Raw genomic sequence first — 27,731 nt, 5'->3', positions numbered from 1 at the left:
ATATTGTGTGTAACAAAGATAAACGAGCCCTTGAAAAATCATCTGCTTTCCTTCATATATATATATATATATATATATATATATATATATATATATATATATATATATATATATATATTGTTGAGGAACAATATGCGAAGGGAGGGGGAACTATAGACGAAAGATCCCAACCGATTGCCTCACCACTGTCGTCCAGTCAAGGCCGCCGACAACTGAATGGTAACTGTCAGTAGAAAAAAAAAGGAGGGGGCGAGACGAATACTTCGTAAGCGAGTAAGTCGTTGTACGTGCACTTCCACAAACAGCAGCCTTTCCCGTGGGCGTCTACACTAAATGTACCGCCACCCTAACACACACAGAACGCAATGCTTCCAAAGATATAAGCATTGACGACGGCACTTGCATGGCGCAGTGCCCCTGGAAATTTCTCCGGCTCATACTTTTGTCTTTCTTTTCCTCCCCCCCCTTTTTTTGTTCTCCTCTCTGTATGTCTTTCTTGCTTCCTTTCTCGTTTTTTGTACAAGACTTTATAAATATGATTGCAAGCAACATGTACATTCATTCCTGATGAAGGCCAGGCTCTGACTGAAACTCTCGAAATAAACATTTCCGTTGTTACTTTCACTCACGGAGGATCCACTTCACTGTTTTCAACGCTACGGGGCCACTTTCGCCACCATGCCTGCCTATATATATACCGCGTGTTGCTGCCCTATGAGCACCCCTCCCTCCCTTCATTGAAGGGAGACATTAAGCCCTGGCGAGATCTAATAATTTGAGACTCTCAAGATACGCGTCAATCTTTCATCGGTTCGCATGGGACGCAGCTGCGTTGCTTCACCTCAATCCAATTTATTGTATCCTCAGCACTTCGTTCTATATTTTTATCTTTTCATCCATTAGTCGCCTTCCACTTCGTCGCATATAAGACCTTACGTGCGTCAGGCTAAAACTCCTGCCTTTCCTTCCTTCACTTCACCCTCCTCCTCTTCCGATACCTTTACACTGCAGCATATGTAGGACACCACTATTTAGCTTGGACAATAATTTATAGCGAGTTCCAGCCATTTCCACTGAGACAACAAAACCAACACTGTTGCAATTTTCGGACAAAATCTTAAGTTTTTCTAAATTTAGTTAAGCAGCTCACAGCGAAGCTCTATAACAAGTCACTGCTACAAATACAATATGTCAAGAACAGTTAAAATTCACAAGTCCGATGTCTCACTTTGCAAAATGAGAAAAATAAAAAAGAAATTTGAAGATATAAACCCATAGCTCTTTCGTGACAAGTTTCTACATGGCTGATCTAGAAAATGACATTGGATTACTTGTATTACAGGCCACATGTGTAGGGCGAATAATACAAGTGCTCTGTCAACTGCAAGCATTACAGCCCAAACAGCTGTGCAGCCGTTGTACACGTACGTCCTTTCCGCTCGAACTCTGCGATCATACAAACAAACGATCATTTCACGGCAAGCTGCGTTCCACAGCCGGTTGTACGAAGGTGCCGTGTGTTCTGGGTAAGTTCCATTTGCTCTGGAACATACTGAAGTGTCCAACACAGTAGAATACAAAATGCTGGCTACACGAATGAAAGCGTAGGCATGCTACTAAATATAACGTGAAGAAGTAATGAAGCCGGTGGTGATATTGATGTGGCTGTAAGATTTTTTTTTATTTGAAGTCTGCAGTCGGTACTGCTTCAGGGGTTGTAAAAGCGCTATCGGTAAGAGGCGCTGCGAGCAGATCAACCCATGTTTACTTTATGTGATTACTTACATAATAAAATTACCAGATGCATATCGAATGATTACAGAGTTCATGAATGAGATTTAAACAGCAGCAAGTCCAGACCCTCATATCACCTAAAGGTGTCATTTAGAATCCTCTTATACCAGAGGCAACGCTCCGTTTTTATGAAAACTTAAGTGGAAGCTCAAGTAGGAGTTTTTATGAAGGCAAGGCGTCAACCAATATTTCGCAGTACGGTTTGAAATATGGCTGGGTGACCGGAACACAGCACATCTTACATTTGATCAGATTGATATTATCTGGATATACGGTTAGAAAAAGTATTTCAAGGGTTGAAATATATATCCGATGGTACCTACAGCAGAATTTTTTATGAACGTCGTGGGCACACGATTTTTTTTGAAGCATATGGTAACTGTGAACTTATGTACCAGATATGAAAAGTCGTGTGAATAACATTCAGAGGGATGTAAGAATGTATTGCACGAAGTTACTGTCATCACAAACAAAATCGCAGGCACCCCCCTCCTCTCCCCCTCTCCCCCGAGAATCTATCATTGCTTATTAGTAGCGCTAGAGTATTATAATATAGCCACTATGAACTGCCTTAAGGTGCGAACGTCGGCTATCTAAAATAATGTTAATTTCTTAGCAGGACCGCCAAATGAACATTTTGTACGTTTGAAAAAGTGTTACTCTTTAAATGTGAATTAGACTTTTGGATAACAATGCGAAGGTTATGACCATCGCAAATAATCACACACTCAAATACAAGGTTCAGACTTCCGCATTCAACTATCTTGGACAGCAACAATGTCCTTGTTCTACTTTTTAGAAACTCAATTTTCAACAGTTTTATAATATTTGCGTACTTCCTGGTGAGAAGTTTATGGAGACTGCTATTGTGATATAGGTTTTTGTGATGACGATATCATTTGGATTCCTTGCACTATATGTACTTCCACACTGTAAGAATAAAGAAGGCTATATGTTAATCTTCTCGGTGGCTCATGACATGTCACGTATGTGACTCGCTTTAAAGAAGCACGTTAACCCTCTACGAGTATAAGGGCTCCCCAAAACGTGTCACAAGACTGTTTTCTTTTCTTAGAGTGCATCCTGATTTGCAATCACTGGGCATAGAGTAGAGATGCTATTTATTATTTGCATGCTTCGACTGTAACTATACTAACTTATTATCAAATATAAAAAGGGTCGAAATGGAAAATGACAGCATAAGAATGAAGAAAGTCGACAGAAAGAACCACGTCACACGGTTACTTGAAATAACAGATGGTTCATAGAATTGCTCACAAGTGCTTCGCAGCTGCAACGAAAATAATGTAGTTAATCTACACAACAGTTACATCGTTTCGATCACTGTGCTTTGCATCGATCAAACCATAGTCTATCTTTGAAATCAACGCGAATAACACGCCTTGCATTTTAAATAGCAGTATGTTTTGTTCATTGAAGTAAATAGAAAGTGCAGTGTTTACACTGGCAAGATACCAAAATTACCGAAATATTTTGATATCTTCCGAAGGCGCACAATCTTTAGTTTTTTATTCAAGGAATAAAGAAACATTCACACTTTGTTTAATGTTCTCGCAGCTTTAGCGTATTCTGCTTTGTTCAAATTACTTTTCTTGGTTGTATTTGCTGTACTATCGTCATGGCACTGTTTGAGAACATAACAGTATCAAGGTATTCGTTGCAATTCGCGTGTTCTAAACACCGGCGTAAAATTGAATACCTGAGGTTTGCTCTGAATCGCCGCCTCCAATAGTATCTTGCTTAGTGCTATGTGTAATGTATTTAGGAGGATGGCGTCGTCTATTTCCGTTTTTGCCTTTCGGTTGACAAAACACATAGCATACATGTCTGATTAAAGGCGCGCCACTCAATGCACTTGTGAAAGGTAGTCCGAGAAAAAGGAAGCGTGAAATAGCTTTGTGTTTGACAAGAGTCCTCAAAGGCTGCGTAAACCCGTAATAGCATTCATAATTAAGTTTTTTCCTCCCTCGAAGGAAGAATTGCGCACAAAAAAACAAAACGAATGGCTAGCAAGAACACTAGGCTATAGGGGGAGTACCTGGCAAAGAAACGCAGCAAAACACAATTTGTGGCGCACAAAAAAGACACGTCCTGTCTTCACTTTCTTTGTCCATGTATTTTTTGTGCGCCACAAGTTTCATCATATATCACCCCCAACAAGCCCATTCTTACGTCCTCTCAAGCAGAAGAATACACTAAAAGGCGTTCTAACAGCAGTAAGCTTGATTTTATTCGAACAGCAAAAGTACCACGAGAACGCCCAAAGATAGCCAAAGTGGGAAAAATGAGAAGTGTGTAAACAAGCAAATGTCTGACGTAGATGTTCTGAGTCCGCCGCGGTGGTACAGCTATTACGGTGCTTAAGTGCCAACCCGAAGGGCGCTTCCCGGCTGTGGCGGTCGCATTTCGATGAACGCGAAATGCCAGGGCCCTGTGCACACTGCAATGTCAGTGTACGTTAAAGAACCCCAGGCGATGCAAGTTATCCGGAGCCCTCCTCTACGGCGCCTCTCCTCGCCTGAGTCGCTATGGGACGCCATGGGACCAAACCAACTAACCTAGAGGTCTCAAACTCGCATCAGCTACAGGGCCGCAGGCACAAACTTTTGTCCTGCAAAGGGCCGGGACAGTGACACATTGGAAGCGGGGGCTGGGGGGGAGGGGGGGGGGGGACGGATTGAATAAGATGTAACCTAGCGTTGCCAGTTCAAAGAAGACCTTTCCCATATATCATATACGGATCATTTCTGACGTTAGGGTTCGAGAAACATATAGATGCTGATCTCAACAATGACTGACATCTGGACTGCAGAATAGGGTTTTCGTTCTACGGTTAGGTTTGAACACAAGGTCATGGGGTGACTCACAAAAAAAAAAAATGCTTAAGACCAGTCAAATCTGTGTAGCTTACCCGAGCAAAGCGTTATTAATCACGATAGGCGAGAAAATAATGCGACCATCATTTAGCCATGTCACAAACAGCCACAAAGTCATACATAATTATGGAACAAAAACTATTACGTGCATGCAACGGGCCGCTAGCAAGAGGTCGGTGGGCTGCATGTTTGAGACCGCTGCACTAACCTGTATTTTCTCAAAAAGCGTTTTCAACTCTTTGACCAGGCAATAAATAAAGTACATAGCTTGCACTATGCGCAGTATACTTAGTGCGTAATAGCATGTATGCATTAATGGCTTGGTTTTTGTTCGCTCAAATTAGGGCTTATGTGACTGAGAATTGAGGAATGTAGTGTCACAAATTAGTGTCACTGTACGAAGGCGTAGAATAGTGTGTGTAAGGTGCCCCAATCCGCTACGTCCGATACTGAATCAAATCGCGCCGGCTCCAGCTAAGCTAAGCGCTACACAACCATGCACTTATTTTCTATCACCAAAGCTTATTTTAGGAAGTACTACTTTTGATAGAAATTGCATGGTTTAAGAGTTGTCTTGTAGTTCCATATCCAACAAGCTAGTTCGCTAGCTAGCCCTTTCATAGCGGCTATTACAATTGGATCATCTTGTAGTGCCTAACATAAATGCACATGTTATTCGCCACTACGTGCTTGTAGATAGGGACTCATAAGTGCGAGCACATCAGGAAATACACGTTACATAGTTGCGCGCCAATATTTGTTGTAGGTGTCACAATTACACATGTAGCCTTTTAATTTATATCGAGTGATTGCTTTCAGATAAATTAGATGCAACATTTAGCAGTCTGGCAAAGAAATTTATATACAGCAAAGAAATATTGCACTACTTTATTAACGAAAAGTTTGCCAGTGATCCTGAAACGTCGGTACTACAATTTAACGAAAAATTTGAGATTGCTGAAAACAAAATCCCCGAGGCAGAATGTTTAGCCTGCATGAAGTGAAAGTGAATAACACAATTTCTGATCTTTTACAAGCCTAAAACACTCTGCGACATTGTGAGCAGCGTGTTAAAGCGAAAAATCTGTTTGATACACATTCCTACGTCGCTTGTAATACACAGCATGCGTAGAGGTTGGCCACGTGCGCACACGGCAACAGGTGGATACAGAATTGAAAGCAGCTCGAAAGACGTTAGTGCGTCGCGGGCGCAATCTCATTCGCACATGGTAGGTGAACTATGTTTATGTAGTCAGTGCAAGTTTTTGGGTTAAGTTAGTCAACATGAGCGAATGGCCCTTGTCGGCACTCCGCAAGCCCAAGCTTGTTTTGGGTAAGACACATTGGGGCATCATTTGATGTTGTGCGTTATTTCCAATAAAAATATTTTTGCGGCACGTGGAACGTCGTTCACGTAATAACCTGTGTGAGATGTTGACAAGCTTTTGTAAACATAAATTTACTGAAAACACAAAAGAGGTAAGAAGAGCGTTTAACACTGTGGCGTCTTTCTCAGTTTACATGACTGCGTCGGGTAACGTCCTTTATTGAATTTTTGTTTTGCTTTGGTCACCGCAGATGTTTCATGCAGGAACGCAGATGTATTCTACTGACGGCAGCGGGCCTTCTCCTCATACTAGGAAATATTGTGTGTATGTGGAAGGCCTTTCACTTTATAAATTCCTGCGATGAGCCGCACTACGGGAAACATTTGGAGACAGATAAAGGTTAGTCGTGCTTTGATTGTCTTTGCGACTCGTTCAACAACGTCTAAATTGCATGCTGACTAAATAAATGAAAAATGCATGGTTCCTGTTTTGTTGACTGCACTCTAAGAAAAAAAAAAGAGTATGGGTGACTCATATTCAGTAGTCCTGACTTGCCACATATATGACTCTCTTTAGAAAGGCACGCTAACTCGCTTGTGGATCACACGAGTCTCAAAAGAGGGTATAGTGACTCCCAAAAAGAACTGACGCGACTCTTTAAAGAGACTCATATACGCGGAAAATCAGGACTAAAAAAACAGAGTCAAAGGGCTAACTTCTTTTTTCTCATAATGCGATCCTTTGCTTTATCGTATCTAATTAAAATGAGTTCGTATGAGTGCAAAGCGTATTTTACTCAACAAGCCTTGGTGATTTGATGGGTATGGCGCTTCTCTGCCATATATTTTAGGCCTGCTTTCAGATGTTAGTTGTTTTTTAATTTTATTCGCAGCCATTCAGACTAGTGGTTTTCATTATAGTAAAATGCGCAAACAAAAATTCGTGTTTTAAACTTCAGCGCATTTTACAAAACAGGAAGTGCTCCAATGTAACCATTACAATTTCTGTGCGCTTCCCAAAATATTGATTCGGAAGTCTCACGCGGTGTCCTCTCAAATAACTCCACATTTTCATGTCCAAAAAACTTGAACTTTGTGTCGAGCACATTTTCTCAAAAGAGAAATGGCAGGAAAGACATCATCGCTACTACTTCTGTTATTATTACCAATACTGCAGCTGTAAATCTTTCGAACATAAAAACTCACAGTGTACCTCATGCATTCACCTAAGAACACTGGAAGGCGTAAACCATCCTCTCTTTCTTCTTAGTCGATGTGTTGATGCTACCCCGCACCCTCTGAAAACTTTCTGCACCGAACGTGGTTTTGCACTGCCTCCGTCCTCAGCCCACTTTTGACCACGCAAAGATGTCATGTGATAGCGTCACTATGTGCCGTCACGTGATGTGCCGTCATGAAGACGTAACAAATTTGCCTATCTGTGACGTCTTGGTGATGTCATATGGTGACGTTATCACGCGATGATGATCTTTTGCATCACTCGGGTTGGCGTCGCGGCGAGGGACACCGACATGGGGCGCCGGTGAAATTTCGTCTTTAATGAGGCATCTAAGACTTTCGCCTTAATAGACGTACAAAGGGTAAAATCTTAGCATTTGTCAGTGCCTAAGTGTGCGTGAACGTTTGCAAAAGCCCACTGTTTTCACGGAAGCTATCCAGAGATGCGTACAGGTGCAAAAAGTCGGTCTTAGCCGAGAAAAGTGGATGTAGGGACAAGGATTTAGAGCAGAAGCTAGTAGCGTTGACGTTATTGCACCGTTTCCTATGAAATACTCTCAATTGTTCATTGTATTAAAGTAGGTCATCATTACACTTACATGAAAACGTCCGAAGGGCAGTGCTACAGGAGCGAACAGCTTGCGAAAGTCGGCCACGAGGAGACGCTTTTCCGAGCATTACTCGCTGAGGTATTTTCAGCGTATGGTGGAATATACATTTTTTCCTCAATGACGGAACTGTATAGGTATATTACGACGTAGAAACACGCGATCTAGAAAAAGATGGGATGCACAAATATTGTGGAACCCTTTAGCTTCACCTTTAGGAGTTGAACGCGACAGCAAAATCTGGCCCCTAGTGCGCACTTCAACCACTAAGTGCGTACTTATTATTGTATTTTGTTACACACACACACACACACACACACACACACACACACGTGCGCGCGATGTATCTATAGTAATGGTACAGGTTTTCGATCTAAAGCACTTCCCTGTGCTAGAGTCGAGACATGTTTCTCACAATGCCTCACAGATCGCGGTATATTATCTAATGTTTGATGTTTGCTTGATATGTTTTCCGCTAGATTTACATAGTTGTCCATCTTTGGAGCTGTTTGCAAGCTTGTGTGTGCTTTTAACGGTGATGGGTGCTCTAACCCAGCTTTTTGAGAAAGATGGCGTCGCGCAAAAAACGTAGTTTGATGGCCTCGCCTACAAATCGCCGAATGGGCTAATTTTCGTCGTAACGTCTGCCGGACAAAATGCGTTAACGTGACTGCTTCCACTACATGGCATTTATGTAGTGTTCTTTTCCGAAGTAGTTGAAAGCAACGTCGTGTCTTTGTGATAGGACACCTGCTTGCCACGCAAACAGCCCGGGTTCAATCCTCAATGGGACCGTATATTTTTATTTTCATCGTTCTCGATTTTTTGGTCACGGGCAATTTTTCGCTCACAAGCGACGCCGTCATAGACACCGTTACCGACGCCGACGGCAGAATTTCTGCGAAACAAGCTCTCTTACGCCATCGCGTTAATACACACTGTAACTGCAGGAACCCAATGTGTAACTCTGGCTGAAGGCTAATAATACAGTTTTTTACAGCCTCCAATGTATATCTGCACAAAGCTTTTTGAAGATATCGTGCTCTTTTTATACTTTAGTTTGATTCGCATATTTTGCGTGTTCGCCGTCCTAGTTATTCATTATTCTGGCTTTGCTATGCTGTCTGCGGATGAGCTGAGCTCGGTTGCCAGAGTGGCAGCTTCATCAATCCGTTCGTCATGCATTTGATAGCAAATGCGGCAGAATATTTTTTCCCAGCAGCGTACGTTTTTATTTTCTTTGAAGGAAATCTGTATGGAAGTCATTTTAACCCAGCCACAAGGTAACGCTCAATATATATATCCAATGGCTTTACGTGTGCACTCTCCTCAGAGTGCCTACTAGAGACTTCACTGTACTGTCCATAAGGCTCACCTTTTCTTATCAATGCAAGTCATGATCGCGCAGAAGACAAAAAAGTCACAGTTTCACCGCAAGGGTGAAGTAATGAATGCGACAGCAACAAATTAAAGTGAGGCTGGCAGCTAACTGTTTTGTATCCAATCTCGCGTAGCTACAAAACGCTGGTGTAAGAGAATAAGGCCCTTCCAGGGAGCGATGCTCTCCGCATAGTCACTTCGTGGTGAGAGCGCCGCACGTAGAAGGGTATACGACCCGCCCGCTGTGATGGCTTTCGAGGTAGCGCGCGCGCCCGCGATCGCGACCGCGCCCTTAGATTCAAAGTTGCTCCTCGCGCGACACTCCATCCCCCCTCGCGTCTTTGCTTTTTTTTCATGCTCGTTTAAGAAGGGCATGGCGTTTCTTGTCTGCTTCGACGGCAGGCCTTCCGAGCGGCGTGATGTTATCGCATGCACCCTTCGAGTGACGGAAGCGGGACGGCTCGCTGCTGACATTCTTGCGGGCCACAAGCCTGACCAAAACTTTGTAAACAGTGTAGTCTATGTATGTATATGTGGTTATCAGTGTATATATCATAATCATCACCCTGGAGCACCTGGAGTAGCTTGTCAGGCGAATAGCCAGGCAGACATCTCCAGCTTTTCATTAAAACATTTCTCTCTCTCTCTCTCGTTTGATCTCTGCTTCGGCCGCGTTTGTCGTCCCCGCTCGCGCGCTTTTAGCCGCGGTAGAACATACGATGAGCGGGGGGAGTTTATCGATTTGGACTTCATACCGGAAGGACATGACGGCTGCGGCAACGGCAACGGCGACGGCAAAAAGCCGTCGAGACTGCCCATACAATTGCTATCGCAATAAAATCAGTAAGTAATGAGCCAGGCAAACGCATCACCTTGAGCAAAATAATACCTACCGAGATTGCCTTGTCTGGTGTACACCTATACATTCTCCGTGGCGGTTTATCGGAGTTCATTCTTTCTTTCGTCTGACTATGCGTATCTTTCGTGCCTAGGGAAAACACACTTTTGCCAGTCTTCAAAGAACGTGATCAGATTACTCCAATATATATTTATCTTATACACGAGTTTGTGGCGATATTGTAGCCATAGGCACTGCTACGGTCTAAATAACGCGGAAATACTTATCAAGCTCTTAAAAAAATAAGGCATGACGCACAGTTGTTTCCGTATCAACTGAACGTTCACAAATATTTATCCCTTGCTCCTGCAAGTGAAGCCTTCTTCACTGGAATGTTCTGTCTAGTTGGTGCCAAGCACCTCAAAGGGTTGGAGTGCCGCCTGTCTCTTGTACGAGCTATCCGGGTTTGAGGACACGTAATATATTGTCTTTCGTCAAAGCGTGTCTTCATTCAGGAAAACATTTTGTCTGGAATACGAAAAGATTGTTTCACTGCACTGCATTAGACATCTTAATTTCTGCTAATCCGCCTTTGAGAGGCTTCACTATGGACATCCATGGGATTGTATACTCCGTCATTGTCAAACATAACTTCAAACAATATGATTTTGTTGCCTTAGTCTTACGACATTATGTTATTGTTCTTTCATATTTTAAAATTTCACGTTATTTGTTTTTCAATGTGTCTAAACATTCTTTTACGTTATCAAAACAAAGAAGCAATTCAGCCAACCAAGCAATCAACCAGCGTGCATAGAACGATGAGCTTTGAGCTACCTCAATGCTTAGGTTTTAGCAAGTGAATCAGCCTAGTGAAGTGCATGAATTGTTGCAGAAATCAGAGAAAATGATCCCTAAATTCTGCGATACCATTCTCGCGGAATCTGCGACCACGCGCAATCTCATTCATAGAAATCATGTGGGCATATCATGTACACATATGTGGTTGATAGTCTTGCTGATACTGGCTCAACCATTCATCATCAACATGACGATCCGTCCGCTGTTGATGCAGCCATCAAAATACTTGAATTAGCCAAATAAACCTAATAAACCTATTCATTGACATAGTCAAGAGAATCGCAGTGAACAGCGCATGTAGCAGAGATAACACATTTGTGCAAACATTTTCGTAACAGAGTTCAACATATGCGTAAAATTGGTCCTTGTTAATTTTTCTGCTTCCGACCTTCGAATTCTCTGTACCTGTTGCAGGCCCGCTCTTCGAGGATGACGACCTTAATGAAACACTCCCAGCCGCCTTCACAGCTGCCCTTCAAGCTTATCCAGTCGTCCCGACGTCGGTGGTGAAACGAGTACTGATCGTCACTTACCAGCAGTCTGGTTCCACAATCCTAGGAGAATTGCTGACACGTGTGCCGAGGACATTCTTGCACTACGAGCCCTTCGCGTTCTTCACTCAGGGTGGGCGCATTCGCCCAAGCAAAGAGCGCTACGCGCTGCAACTCCTCGACGAGCTAGCGAGATGCCGATTGTGGAAAGTGCCACTTTACGCGATGTCGCTGGATGGCAGTGCTGGTTCCTACAAGTTCAATCGCTTTCTCGCTGATGTCTGCGAAGGTGGGGATTCTTGTTCTTCTCCCAGGTATGTCTCGTCCCTGTGCCTGCGAGCGCAAACTCAAGCATTCGAGATGACAAGACTTTCGGTTAGTCAGGTAAGTAAAAATTTGTTTACTTTCTGCGTAGTGCGTAACGTTATGACGAAATTAATAATGCAAAGCGCCGATGAAAGCTCACTATTCCTTCTAAAGGAGTTATTAAGTGATCGTGATGCGTGTATTAAACATTGTTTCCTCAGTACCATCATGTGTTTACCTCGAGTGTCAGGTCCGGTGACGCTTTTCTTAAACTCTGCACACTGACGTGTCGAACAATAAGAAAATCTATGAGCAAGTTTTAAGTAATGGCAATACAACGAATTATGCTGTGATTGACGCAATGCGCACGAAGCACATTCTGTCAGCTTTTGGCCAACGCAGAACAATGAAACAGCAATTTTAAAAGATACTATATTCAGCGTGTATGCAAGTCACTGTTCAGCAAGTATGAAGAAGCGCTGTTACTTGTAAACCGGCTCTATCACGTGTAGCTCCTATTTAGGTGCCACAGACACTGGATAGCTCCCCAGCGCAAACCAAGCTTTCGTGCTTGACAGACTTCGAAGGCACGCCGTAGCGATAGCATAGAATACGACATACACACACGGTAATAGCAAAAGAAACAGAATGTAGTTTGCGTATTCCAAAAAAAGGTGGCGTCGGCATCATCAATGACGGCCTTGGTGCCTCGTCGGCGGACGGAGTAGTGAACAAAGCAGGAAAGTATATATCTTGAATAAGGTACTTACCTTGGATTCGCGGTTGGTGCTTCCTTCCATCCGCTGTCGACCGTTTGCTTAACGCCTTTGTCCTGCCCGCCGCGCACGTCCAGTTTCGGCGTCTACCAGAGTGGGTTCCTCCTGCGTGGTCTTGCGTAGTCGAGAACCAGTCGGAGGTAACGAGAAGGACCTGCGGCGGTAGGAGGTGGCGCGCCTCGCGGGGTTTAAATGACGGGCTTCTCTCATTTCCCACATACCTCCCTCTCTTAAGGCATCCTGAACTAATTTGCCAAGTGTTCATCGTATGACCTTTATTGCCTTACGAGTCCATCGCCGCAATAATTTCTGGAATCCTCCAAGAATGAGCGGAGTCACGGGAACTTGTCGCACGCTTTAAGCGCTTTCTCCTCTCGTTCTGACGAGTGCGCTGGAAGTACACAAGGAGGGGTGGCACGGGTCAACGAAGTTACCTTAGATCGCGTCATGATGTTGAGCGCGCGTAATGAAATGATTTCGCTTTCTCCAGTTGTGATTAATGTATGCATGTGCGGCCCACAGTGTAGTGTTAGCAGACTACGGAGCGCCGTGACCGCACCTGGCGGCACCTCGTGGAAAGAAAGGCATCTGATCCAAACACCTCTCCTGACTTATATCGAATATTAGCCAATAGTATTACAAATCCACAAGCGCTACATTCTTTCTGTATTTTGTGTTACCGCCCCCTTACACGTGTTACTACTGCCTTGCGCAAGCCGCGCAGAATGTCTGGGAACATTCCGGATTGTAGTAGCTCATTTTGTTAAGAATGCGCACATGACGCGAATAGTCAAGATTATTCCAAAGCTTGCGCGACCACGAGTGATAAGGCTGGATAGTTCGATGCGTCTTGTATAAAAGACGGCGCATCCCAGCGATGATCAGTTTCTCGACGGCCGACGCTCCGCTCGCCGCTATCAGTGTACAGTGTGTATTGCTGTAGTTGGACTTTCCTTTTCCCGGCCACAAGTCGGGCCAAATAAAGAGTTTCATCTTGGACATGCCGACTTCTGCCTTCGTCGATGTCACCACCCCGTTACAATATCTGCTGTTGGGTGTCAAATAACACGCGCCGGCAGCTCCAAAAAGAGTGAGCGCATGTCTAGGTATGAGAAGAAGGTGTCTGAGAAGATGGCAAATTCGCACTCTATTTGTAAACTCTGATTGACGCGCACGACTGAGTGTCTAAGCGCGCGACTCAGTTGACTGGTCTGCTCATAGCTTTCCGCAGGACGTGATTTCTCGACAAGCCCGTGGGATAGTTCATGGCCCCTAAAGGCGTTACGCAACCTGACGTGAAATGACAGCCAGTCAGCACGAATTCGCCCAACCGTTCTTTTCTGCTTTTGATGACGATTTGCTAGTCGCTGTGCCGCAAGACAATTTAGTCCAAGGGGGTCAAAGTGTGGAACTAGTGGGGATAGTGTGGGCTGTTTTCTTCGCTATCCTGCAATACATGGGCGGCGACTGGCTGGCTCTTCTGCTCGTATTATCAGATAATTTGAAGGGCTTCTGCAGTTTTACGGAAAAAAAAACTCACAGGTTCCCTTTTGCTTTAACCTAAGACGACTGGAAGGCGAAAGCCATCTTCTCCTTTTTCAGCCCAGTCGATGTATTGAACGTCTCCCCCCACTCCCGAAGTTATTTCTGCACCTAACGTGTTTTTCTTATTGCCTCAAAGATCGGGCGCAGGCTATTCGCACTTGAGGTGGTTATGCACTGCCTACGTCGTGATTGGCTCACCTTTGACCAAGCGAATATATCGTTGGATGACGTCATCATGGGATGTCACGTTATGTGACATCATAGTGACGTTGTAATGACGTCACAAATTTCCTTAACTTGTGACGTCATGATGACGTCATTCGGCGACGTCACTGCGTTATAATTTTTTGCCCCCCCTCTTGTTGACGCCGACGCCGCCGGACGACGCCGGCGGCAATTTTCGCGTTAGTTGAGACACGGAAGGTTTGCGCCTTAAAAGGAATTCGCAACTATGGACTCTCGTAACATGCAGGCGGCCATCCGTCTTACTTCCTCCAATTGCGGATGTTATACGGAAATTTCGCGCCGAAAATTTTGCGTTGTTGGTGTCTCTATCATTTTTTTTAGGAGCGAAGCTCCTTAAGGCGGCACCCGTTCGTCCCTCGTAGTAGTGCGTAACCAGTCGTAACGCTAGTACCAGATCTTGACCTCCAAGGTGGTGCCGGTGGGAAATTTTTCCTGTGCGTTGTTGAACAATAAAGAATTCACAGCGTGCGCGTTAACTAAAAGCCGAATTCTTCTGTCTCTCATTCCCCATTAGCAGCCATTGGCATGTTCCAGTAGGAAACGTTAGTAGAAGTAGAAGTGTAAGTGTTAGCTAAAAGCCGACTTCTTCTGTCTCTCATTCCCATTAGCAGCCATTGTTTACCTCCAAGGTAGTGCCTGGTGAGATTTCTGCTGTGCGTGATTAAACAATAAAAATTTTGTTCAAAACGCCGTTGATTGAGGAAATAAACCAACGAAAGACGCCAGATGTTTTCTAAAAGCAAAACGAAAGAACGCCAGATGTTTCTAAAGCAAAACGAAAAGACGCCAGCTGCTTAACGAAAGTCGCCAGATGTTTTCTAAAGCAATGGTTTTCTAAACAATGAAAATTCACAGCGTACATGTAAAATTAAAGTGAGCTGCAAGTCGTCATAACTCATCGAACCTTTAGTATAAACGCGCCCGATCTCACGTCGGTGATGATGTACTGGGCAGAATTCACGGAACATTCACGGTTTACCGATGAACCTCCGCAGCTTCCACTCATCATCATTCACTCCGTGGATATGCTGTGATTTTTTTCTCGTGCCGGCCCTGCGCGTCCCCTTTCGATGGCTTCCGCTGACCTTAGGTCCCTCGGCGATTCAACGTGCGGACTTCCAGGTTCGCGGACCAGTCAGAGGTGACGAGGACGTATGCGTGTAGGAGCTGTCGCTCCTCGCAGGTCGGTATTGATTCAAATGACGGAATTTCCTCATTTCCCACATACACTCAGTGATAAGTACTGTTACGTCACTGTGTTCTCGACGAATAAGTATGCTGAGGTGGTCTAATATATGTGATCTTGGGAATCTGCTCGGATATGGTTCCGGGGCAATTACTGAAGCGTGCGCCTAGCTCGACCTCCCGGGGCGACGTTGCATTAGTTTTGGCGGTTCGCGATTTCTCGAGGCAGTCCGGTACATGAACCCAGGGGCATCTCCATCGTATATTCCTTCGCTGAGACGGTGAATAACGCAGCATACAAGCCGGTGATCAGTGAGAGAGGAGAAGAGGGTGAACTGGTGCCCTGCAAAGCAAAACACTCACAGTGCACCATAGCAGCGAGCAGAGTCGCCGTCATCGATCATCATTCTTATCTACAGATTTATAGAGCGATTTACACAAAAACAATCGCTGTTGTTCGGGTCGACAGAATGCACTACGCTGATGGCGTCGTGCATGTAATGTGATCAGAGCAATGGAAAATATCCGAGAATATTCTGATAACATTAAATGCTGCATGCAGAGACCAAAAACACTTGTAGTAGATTCAGGTAATGAAACCTGGTCACATGGATAATGAAGAGCATGTACGCGTGTAAATATATCGATGCTTCGTCCATATGATGAAAACCTTAGCTTCCCAGATTTTTCTATGGCAGGGTAATGAGGCGGCCGAAGCCGCTGCCCGCGCGGGCACACTCCGGGCACCATCCTCGTCCCGTTACCGATCCGAGAACTCGAACACAGTCACGCGTACACCTTCAAAGAGGTCATATAATTTTATCCATCCGGTCATAACTTCTATCCCAAGCACTTTAAGGGTCGCACGAAGGCGGAAGAGCGAATCCTGCTTCGTGCCCGGCAATCTTCAAACGTTTTGAACCCGCTTCCACGGGGAGGTGCTCGCGGTGAGGAAGGTTCCTCTGACGTATTCCACGGGGTGGTGGCGTGGACAAAAACCCAATTAATCCTCGGCGGGGGGACTGGGAAGCAGCCATGCTCGGCTGCCCTGACTGGATGGTGCATCGGGCTTTGGTTCAGCGGGCTCGGTGACGAGCGGGCACGGTGGTCTCGTGGTTATGGCGCTAGACTGCTGACCCGAAGGTCGCGGAATCGAATGCCGGCCACGGCGGCTGCATTTTCGATGGTGGCGAAATGTTTGAGGCCCGTTTGCTTAGATTTAGGTGCACGTTAAAAAACCCCAGGTGGTCGTAATTTCCAGAGCCCTCCACTACGGCGTCCCTCATAATCATATCGTTGTTTTGGACTTGAAATCCCAAGTAATAATTTAATATTACATGAGCGGGCTCGGACCGCGGCCATTGTTAATGAGCTCCCTAAATAGGAGCCCACCTAGCTTTTCTACGGGACGGCCCCATGATGACCGCTCCCCATCCTCCCTCTAAAAAACAAGAATGAACTTCTGTAATATGTGTTTCTTTTTCAGTCGGTCAATTAGGTTCATGGCAAATGAGCACGTCAGGGATGTTCTTCTTACAACAATGAAATATTAGTGAAATTCCAAGTAGCACAATATCGGCACTATTAATGTCCAAAACAACCAATAACCAGAATAACCACTATCTTTCTGTTTACCACATGGAAGGCAGACTACATTAGAGGTAGTCATCTCAAATATAGGAGAGGAAGGCAGACTACATTAGAGGTAGTCATCTCTATATATAGTTGAAAAGATCGAACCACTCATTTCTCCCTCAATGCTTACGCACATTCCCCTCACAAGATGCGAAACATGTGTAAAATAGAACAAAGGGAAAATACGAACAAGATGCGCGACATGTGCAACAACATGTTGAAGTTAAATCAAAACAACGCTGCATGCTTTGATATCAGATACTCGAGGCAATAGTCACACATATATTTTTTTTTATTTCATCGTAACAGTTTAAGCAACTATAGCGCTATAGGGATGTGTGAACGTCGGACTTGTGTCTGTGACAATTTAACCCATTGTAAAGACATCGTATGACCATAAACAAGGTGGCACGAGGAAGTGAAACCCAAAATTTCCCTTTGGAAAACCTTGACTAGATTGCATTGTGCTCGTAGTGCATATCAATTTGCTGATGTCATTGTGACTACTAGCCTGACATCCAGGGCTGTAGAGTAACTTTAACTTTGAGACAGTGGAAGACTAGTGTTGTGGAGTCTGGACCTTTCGTGTAATTGTACATGTATGATGGGAAACTTTGTACGCAAAAACCAGACAATTCACAAGACGAGATAGACAGGACGGACGCTACTTTCATCTAACTTTATTTGCGGCTTCGCCAGGAAATATATGAAGAAAACACACATGCGCAGAAGTCAAATGCATTGTCACAAACGTGATCACATCAGTAAAATAATAAAAAAATTCCGTTTCTGCCTTCCAAAGCTTCACCGATGTGTCACTGACACACCTACCCTTTATTTTTCTGATATGAAACGCTTCCAGTAACTTTCGTGCCATGTTATCCCTACCTCTGCCCAGAATTTTCATCTCATTGAGTTTCGGCTCACATGCATCGCAACACGCGCAATGCTCAGCCGCATTAGTACCCCCACTCTTAATAGCCCGTAAATACTCCCCCGCCCGGTCAATAATACACCGACCCGTCTGGCCTACAAACGCCTTGCCGCAGGTCAAAGGGATTTCATATATAACGCCCGTACAACAGTTAACAAACTTCCTATCGTGTTTTTTTTTTCTGGCAACCACGTTTCTTTCGATCAGGAGAAACACGCGAGCACAACTTAGCCAGCTTGTTCGGAGCGGAAAACACGACGGGCACCTTATGACGGTTCGCCACCTTTTTCACATGATGCGCAGCCTTATGTACGTACGGCACCACACCAGGCTTGACCGTGCTCTTTTCTCATCAGCTCGTTTCCCATCAGCTATGCAACATCTGGCCAAATTTCAAGTTTTGTTGTACATTTATGCATCTAATTTAGTCCCAGGAGACTGTGCGAAAAACTAGCAGGGGGATTTTGAAATCACCACTCTCTGTGCCTCCACGAATGGTGTCATGACATGAGCCTGTGTAAACACCTGCTCTCCGTCTGCGATATGCAGCTGCTGAATCTAGGACGGATGTCCCCAGATGGTTTATCATTCGGCGAACAATAGCATACAACGCGCCTTGTTGCTGCATGATTCTGAGCATGTGTTTGAAGACCTTCCCACTTCCTCTGCCGTTCAGACATATGCCGCAAAGCTATTGATAAACGACCACAGAGCGAAAGTCGGGGATGTAGGCTGAAAGACACAAATGGCGCTGTGCATGGTTGCGTATTACGAATACGCTCAAGCCCTGACATGGCTTATTGGCGCTACTTGCACGCCCTGATCACGCCGTACACGTCGTGGCTTCGTGCCATGCGCTTAAGATAATCTCGCACATGCATGCCTTTCTCAAAGAAGCTTGTGAAAGGCACACATTTATGCTTTCGTTAGCGGTTAATAATCACAGGTCCTAGTGCGGAAACATACTACAGCGTCATGGTCTTTTAGAACTGACTCATCGCAGGTCCACATTCACGGCGATGGAAGCACCGTATAGCCACAAGCTTTTGTACGATTGTCCCTTAACACCCATAACACCCGTCATCATCCATATCACCTTTTCTCGTATGTGCCCTCATATACTCGTTTTTATGCCGGATTTCTCATGCTGAGGTCGACCAACCGTTTTTCAACGGAAATGGCTTCAGTAAGGAAACACAACACATTACAAAGAAAACGAGTTAGAAGAAACTTTGTCTAAAGCACCCGGTCAGAGGCTGGCTTTCCATTTTGAGAGTAATTAGAGGTACAATCCAGTCGGAAACTTGTTGTCGGCGTCGTCGATGCCATTTTGGTGGGCACAACATCCATGTGCGATAAATCCAGTCGCGCCCCGCTGTGCATTACAGAGAAAGCATGCGAGAAGGAGCAGCGCCATCGCGTGCGGGGAAGGCGAAAACACGCTGAGCATGCCCAGGCAAGGGGTGGGCCGGATTGTGAGGGAGCGTACATTTCTCCTTTGGTTAGCCTGGCTTGGGAGGTTTAGTCATAAAAGGAAGTTCTCTCCACGCTGCACACGTAAAAGCCTACGTGCACCTCCTATTACGCAAGTACTAATTTGCGACGGTTGCAAGTGAGCCGAGAGCCTCGTAGCTTTCTGGGACTCACGCCGGCGGCGTTCTTCTGTGTGCGTTATCTTAAAGAATCAAAAACCAACTAAATGCAGTTGCTCAATCCTCTTTCTTCAGTTAATCGCGTGAGCGCTCTGTACACCAGTAGTCGCTATCGTTCAACCAGACAGAGAAGGCACAATCATTATTACAATATTCTATGTCTACTGCAAGCCGAGCGCCTCTTGGAATGATGTCATAATTACCGCATCTTGCACGAGCTAATTTCATTTTATCACTGTGATCTCAATTCTGTCGCTGCATCTATTCACCAGTCTTCTCGATTGTGTTTGCCATCTTTTGGTATACATTCCGTCGCTCGAATTGATTACCGGTTGTCGGTACGACGAATTACCTGCTGTGCCCAGGTCCACTTCTTTCGCTTGATGGCAAATGCAATATCGGAAGAGCCGTTCTGCTCCATATTGGACTCTTAATGTTACGCCAACCAACTTCCGTTCCGTCGCGCACTGCGTGGTACTGAACTTTTTCTCGAGTATCCTTTTCATCATCCAAGTTCCAGCACCATGTGTTGGAACCTGCAGTAAATAATGGTTGTAGACACTTCGCTTTAGGGACAGCGGCAGATTGCCGCTCATCATTGCGCATATGCGCTTTAGCGCATAAGTGCTAAATATATATGTGCATATGATGATGCATATGTGCATCATCATATGCGCTAAAGCCCATCCTTACTTTTCAGTGACTTTGCTTACCATGACTAGGCTCCCCTGTTAATAAATATTGACCTAGGAATGCATAGTTTTCAGCATATTCCTAAGGTTGCTTGCCAATAGTGCACTCTTTCTCTTTCGCCAGCCTATTGAGCATTGTATTCAGCATGTTTATATTCATCCCTACTTGAACATTCTCAGTCTAGTTGTTCAATTACTTTTCGCAATTTGTCGCTACCATTGCTGAATAGCACCATGTCTTCTTCAAATCGAAGATTCTTGCGATATTCTACGTTAATCATTATTCCTATTTCTTCACAATCTAATACTTTGCATATCACTTTAAATCATGCAGTGAACAGCATTGGAGAGATCGTGTCTTCTTGCCGGACACCAATCGATCATCGAAGTTCTATTCATCTTCTTTCACGGAAGACAGCCAGTTGTAGAGTTTGTATATTATATTGGCTAAGGTACTTATACACGGTGTTTGAGATAAAAAGCACGAAGTATTAAAAAAATAATCATAGGCGCTACGTGCCTCCAATCAGCGCAGCATTGCTCTGAGCCATATCAAGCACGTCAGAATATTTTTTTCCGATCCGCAAAGTCCGGCAATTAAAAAGATTGCTTAATAGTAACTCTAGAGAAAGATCTTCGATGCCAAAGTTTGTGGCGCTTGTCCAGAACAATCGAATTTTTCAATCACTTGTAAGACAACTACTGTATTATTTTTTTCTGGCATTTCTTTAAAGCGCGCGAATTAAAAAAAAAATTCCACGTGACTGCTGCCTAACAAGCGGCGCCTTTAGTGCCATCAAATATAAGTTGAACGAATTATCAAAGGCTCCTTCTCACACGGACGTCGATTGAACCGGCACTCGGTACTGCGAGGGACGTTAAGCAACAAAAGGAGCATACCGTTTCACCGCTTCAACGAAAAAGCGGCAGCCGTGAAGCAAATGCCACATGAGACCCTGTACAGTATTTGATGCAGCGCAGGCATTTTTTCTTTTCTTTTCGCACCAATGAAGAAACGCATTGAAAGGGGGGAGCGTGACAGCGTGATGAAGTACCGAGATACAAGATTCAATTACACCTGGCGGCCGCTGTGTCATCCATTTGTGTTTTAGTCGGTATGCCCCTACCATCATTTAGCGTCCAGCGCAGTCATTGGTTGCCTGCTCAAAATCGAACTTCGTACGCTGAGCAGCCTTTGATAATTTGTTGAACTCACATTTGAGGGCAGTAAAAGCGGCGCGCGTTAGGCGGCAGTCACGTGGTATATTTTAAAATTCGCGCGCTTTAAAAGCCCGAAAAATATTAAGCGGGCGAGTTACGATAGCACAGATTGAAAGATTCGATGTTTCAGAACCAGCGCCACAGCTATTGCAGATTTTTTCTCTACAGTTGCTGTTTAAAAAGTTCATTACGCAATTATTGTCAATCGCCGACCTTTGCGGATTGGAAAAAATATTCCGACCTGCTCTATATGGCTCCGGACAATACTGCACTAATTGGAGACGCGTAGCGTCCATGCTTAATTTACTATTACTTCGGACTTTTTATCTAAAACGCCCGGTAGAGGTTGTAAATATTTCTTAAGAACATAATCCTTCAAATACTGCTCATATCTTTAGTGAGACGAACATCTTTCTGTTGACTATCAAAGCTATATAAAGAGTTCCTTGCACTAAGGAAATATATCAACTATCTGATTCATCACACAGCTGTAGAGTTGTGTGCATCTTCCTGAACTTCAGAATGCCCCAAGGTCCTTTATGCCTGTGCCTAAAACGACGCGAAGGCGAAAATTATGTTCTCTTCCTTCTCAATCGACAGTATTCAGTCCTCCCACCCTCGAAAGTTTTCTGCACATAGCATGGTTTTCCACTGCCCGAGAGATCGTACGTATTAGACGCTTTCTGCAATTCAGTTGCCTCCGGGATCGGCCTACCTGTGACCAAGCGATGTTGTCGTGTGATCACGTCATGATGTGCATTCACGTTATGTGACGTCACAGTAACGCAATTATGACGTCATGCTGACGTCACAATTTTTGGAGTTCCGTGACGTCACGATACCGAGTAACGTCACCACAAGGTGATGATATCTTGTATCCCTCATGTTGACCCCGGCGGACACTTGCGCTTGATGAGGCATCTAATGCATTTGCCTTAAAAGACCGACTAGTGGGATAGTTGGTACGACATTCCTGAAGCCATGGGTCTGGGTCATGGGTCTATGATTATTCATATGCTCGATGCCTGCTTTCAAGAGTAATAATGCAATTTTGGCGTTTTTCCGGCTTACTGGCACTGATATATGCTTCGCTGACAAATTAAGGAGTATCCTCGTGAGTTCATGTAGTACTCGAATATGTACTTCAAATTTCTAAGGTTCATAAATCTACAAATATTTTTACTGCTTTTAGATGCGTTGCTATTGCTATGAGTGTTTTATTGTGGATTTCGTTCATGTGTCTTCTTGCAGAGAATAACTCTGCCCATTCGCGGCTCTGTGAGTGTGGGTGATTTGAACGAAGACGCCGCTGCACCCACCCGCGTATTATGATCTTTCGACAAAAAGAGCAACGAAATCGCGGCAGCTACGCACTACTGGTGCGTAGCTGCCGCGATTTCGTTGCTCTTTTTGTCGAAAGACTGTGGGGAGAGCGCAGCTGCGCATGGCTTCCCCCTGCTCCATTCCCTCCTCCCCGCCTGCAGATCAATCCTCTTGCTTCCTTTTCCGAGCCCTTGCTATAATGTAGAACACACGGATATGCTATACTTTACCCTCTCCCCTCCTCATTTCTCTGCTCCTCAGCCTCACTTCCCTCTCCGACCTCCTTGCCATGCTATACTATTCATGGCTATGCTACGCTTCCTTTCTCTTTCAGTTTCCTTATATATATTCAATTCTCTATGTATCTATATTTCTTTCTCTTTCCTCATTTCTCTCTCTTTCTCGTATTTCTTTCTCTTTATCTTTTTGCCTTTCTCGTGCGCACAGCAACGCAATTCTATGGCCCTTATAAATGCTTGTTCCGCTGGCGTGCATTGAATAGTCGAGTGGTTACGACGCTCAACTTCGAACCGTGTATAGCCGGCTTCGAATCCTGCCTAGCCAAGAAATCTCCTGCTCCTCTCCACTTCTCTGCTCCTCTCCTCCTCCTTTTCTTTCTCCAACCGTACCGATTGAGGTGTCCTCTTCGAGAGACAGTTATCGTGCACACCAAACCCCACTTCTTATTTCTGAACAGAATCACCTATATTCTCCAATGCGTTGCTAGGCGACGCATGGTGACGTATCGCTCGGCGATAAAAGGCGCAGTTTCTGCGAACTGCGCCGGACTTGGCTGAAACCTAAACAGTCTTTGCTCCCAAAAAAAAATTAGGCTGTTTCCCGCAGGGCATAGCAAATATATTCTGAAATCGTATCGTTCCACGGCAGAAGATACCAAGACGATGAACTTAGGAGATACAGATAAGAGATCGATTTGTTTATTAGGACGCAGCGTAGCACCTAACAATGTCACTAGTATCATCACCAACAAATCTACTTTAGCCATTTCATGCCTACATCTACTCTCGCTTAAGGTAGATGCAGCATTCGTATTTTTTTGGTCCGTCGTGCGCGCTAAGGTGCGCAGGGGCAAACTTTGTGCGCGACGCCACCTGCTATGTTTCCGCGATGGTGTCTGCTCAAATGTTGTTCCCTTAGAATAAGCTTCGATTTAAAGGGTGGGAAATCGAACAAAGAGAATGTCGCTGCAGCCAACGTCTAACGTTTCGACAAAAGGATTTGTCTCCGTCAAGGTTCATGTAAAGAGGCGATAGAGAGCTGTTCAATGCTCCACAGGATCTCTCCATGAATTCATGATTTTGGCTACCCTGAGTAAGAGTCATTTTCGTTATGCTTGATGAAGTGTGTGCATATGCGTATCTGTACACATTAAAGTTTGTGTCTGTAGTATCGTGGCACTTGTTTGAATGTGTATTTGTATTTACTGAAGAGCACATTGGCCACATGTTGGTCCTACATCAAGACGTTCATTTTTATGTTCATGCGTTAATACAGCGTCTTCAAACAAATTTGACATCTTGACCCGCCCTTTCAATCAACCACAATCAAATATGCCCTATCGAGCATCCTAACGTGTCATAACTGTTATGGTACCGAGATTTTTGAAACTGCTGCGACGCTCTTTAAAGGAGTGGTGACAGAAAATTTGTGAACCTCTGTTTTTTGCTCTTGATCAATGTCTACTGACTCGATAATAGCGGCAACGAAACTCGTTTGCCCCAGCGCAAGACGAATGTTTAATTATATGCTCGTATGTTACGACCGGAGGCAGTTTCGATTTCGAACAGCACTCGGTGGCCCGTGAAGTAGCCGGTCACCTCGATCAGGTGACCGCGAGAGCCAGTGACGTCACTGGCCAGCTTCTTCCATGTTGTCAGCGCTGCTGTTTCGTCTGCTGTGTTGAGCAGGTGTTGAGCGTTGCGAGTGCTTGTTTCCTCGATCGTCAAACTACGTTGCTTGTCTAGTGCGGCGGTGGACGAAAGAGCTGGGAGAAGTGTAAAAATCAGTAAGAAAAGCTCGATTCACTTTGCGAATCTCACCGGTAGCTGCGATTTTGTTGTTGTCGTCGTCGTTCAACTGAGGCGACGTTTTCCGCAAGGCTTGGAGTAGCCGTAGCATTAGACGTGCTGAAACATTTTCGCTCCGATCATTCGTAAAGTTGCAGGATAAGAAGTGACGAAGGAAACAGTGAAATCACAACATTGCCGCTCTGTAACAGTGTTTATGTATAACATGCAAGTGACGTGATGTACGCTTTACAAACTCGTATTTCTATCGGGCAACGCCGCGTTCTCAAGGCATACCAATCCCACGTACGCACGTCGGAGGGCCGAAGCAGTTATCTGTCCACTACGCAATATGATCCCGGCAGCAGAGAGCTTTAGTTCGTCTGTAGACTTCCTAACGTTTGCGGGTACCTGGTTACCGGAGCTGTTGATGGCTGCAGCAATGGCTGCAACTGCGCTCTGCAACTGCCGAGCCCGTAGCGACATCTTGTGGCATTTCGTCCAACTACAATAATTTTTTTTGTTTCTTCGGTCGCGTTGCTGTTCTTGACGGGAAAAAAAACAATACTGTCAGTTGCTAATTATCTCACTTCTAATGCTTTACACAGAATCAGCAAGCGGGTAAGTCGCTGCGATGCTATATTGTAAGTCTATGGTTAGGCTACGCATCATGAGGTGTCGCTACCAGCATTGTCCGGTAACCCGGCCAGAACTCGTGACGTACGTGGTATTCGCTCGATGACCTCATCGTCTTTTGCTTCTATTTCCGATCCGGCACTTTCACGAACTACAAGACTCAATTAAAATACCTTTTAGGCTGTATTTGTGGCTGATATTGTACAGATGGAACCTATATGGACCCATTAGTGTGATTCAACAGTCAAATTGTGTCCGAATTTTTGTGTCACCACTCATTTAACAGATCACTAAATGGGACGTGCGCGGGTGAAATATACGGATATTTCTTTCATTAACACCACAGCGGCTACGCTGTTGGCAATGTACTCATATTCTGTATATGCACTTATATTTGTTTAGCTGCACATTTGTTATAAAATTAAATTCGCTGTGATAATTTGAAGTTTTAGACTGCAGTTAACACTGTCAATTTGTGATACATCAGTAGATATCCACCAAGTGAGCTCAGAGCGCACGTGGTACAGTGCTTATTAAGGGATGAAAATGCCTTCAAAATGGCAAATTGGTTGAGATGGTAACTGTTCATTTTAACGCAAAACGCGAACGGACCAAGACGGATCAAGAACACACAGTGCACACTCAAGAAATTACAATGCATGACGTCCGCGCTGAGAAAGGTATATCAATCTAAGGTATTGCTACGTGATGCTAGCCGATATCAACCTAAAAGCATTTATGATATTTCTGACAAACGACGTGACTCGACTTACACGGCCGCATTTCCGGTGCAGGTAGCCGGATGGATCCAGCGTAACGCAGACATTGCAGAGTCCGTTCGAGTGATACACCTGGTTCGAGATCCAAGGGAAATCTACGCCTCTCGTCGAGATTTAGGCTCGTGTTGGTCCGATGACGCCTGCGGCAGCGCAAAGACGTTGTGCCCTCAGATGCGCTCGGACTTGCGCGCCTACGAGGACCTCGCAGATATGCTGGGCCCGCACAGGTTACACCGGGTGCGTTTCGAAGACCTGGCCTCCGACACCGTTAACCAGACGAAGAAGCTATTCGCCAGGCTCGCCCTAGACCTCCATCCAAACGTGTTGTCGTTCCTGACGCGACAGGGAACTGGGATCGTTGCGAAACTGGGGAAACAGCATCGGACCACAAGCAACGCTAGCACAGTCGGAGACAGTTGGAAAACGAGGCTGCCAAAGAATACCATTCGCGAAATCGAGGAGATGTGTGGCGATGTTTTGTTAAAGTTGGACTACGAGCGCATGTTTCATTCAGTGAACTCAGCTGAGCAGTCCAATCTCGCTCAAATACCACCACCACCTATTTTCGCAAGGTAACATAATAATGATAAAATGATGCATGATAGCCGTACAATCCCATGAAGCGATCATAAACGAAAAGAAGGCACTGCAGGAAAGTGTTGGCTGCCTTTCGGTCTATAACCTCGTGGTCTACTAGAGATCGATATTAAGTGTGAATTTAGTGCTGTTATATTTCATCTTATATAAGGTGCCTTCGGTTTACGACATACAATATGCGATATAATTGGCGGAACTCAAAGAAGCGTCACAGAAATTAACTGCTTTTCACGACCGGCATCAAAATCACCGCGCAAGTGATGCACTTTTATGTGCTTGGAAATTTACTGGGAAGGTTAGCATAACTTGTCACCGCCTCTTTCAGTTTATCCCAACATGCTATATAATTACTACAAGAGCATTATGGTTGCAGTGTTCAAATTACCGCCGAAGAAATGCCACAGTGGCTGATCTAAGCCTAATAGCCCATACTTAAACAACATCGAAGTCGAGAAAGTACCATTTATTTTCTTTGTTAGCACCACTACATAATGACGGCAAGCAAGCAGAAACTAAACGCAGAAATAAGGAACAAAACGTAAAACTGTTTATTTCGGGGTCATCTGTAGATAAATAGTATCAGTTCAGTAGAGGCATCAATAATACCGGGTGTTTTATTGAATAAAAACATCTTTGTGCATGATCACTATCTCATATAAGCTACAAAATATGCACAATGCTTGGACACAAAATCATTCTGTAGGACGTTTCAAGTTTATCGGCATGCTCATCAAAAGTGAAA

The 27,731-nt window shown here is 44.7% G+C and overlaps 1 protein-coding gene across 1 annotated transcript; it reads left to right on the top strand.

The window, feature by feature from the left end:
- Positions 1–1,405: 1,405 nt before the first annotated feature.
- Positions 1,406–27,731, top strand: LOC119386769 (carbohydrate sulfotransferase 2). Its single transcript, XM_037654043.2, has 4 exons — positions 1,406–1,526; positions 6,270–6,418; positions 11,359–11,819; positions 26,408–27,731. Exons 2-4 carry the CDS (start codon positions 6,277–6,279, stop codon positions 26,966–26,968), a joined length of 1,164 nt encoding a protein of 387 aa, XP_037509971.1. The 5' UTR covers positions 1,406–1,526; positions 6,270–6,276; the 3' UTR covers positions 26,969–27,731.

Source organism: Rhipicephalus sanguineus, chromosome 3 (assembly GCF_013339695.2).
Source record: "Rhipicephalus sanguineus isolate Rsan-2018 chromosome 3, BIME_Rsan_1.4, whole genome shotgun sequence".
Taxonomy (NCBI): Eukaryota; Metazoa; Arthropoda; class Arachnida; order Ixodida; family Ixodidae; genus Rhipicephalus; species Rhipicephalus sanguineus.
This window is presented reverse-complemented; position numbering and strand designations above follow the sequence as displayed.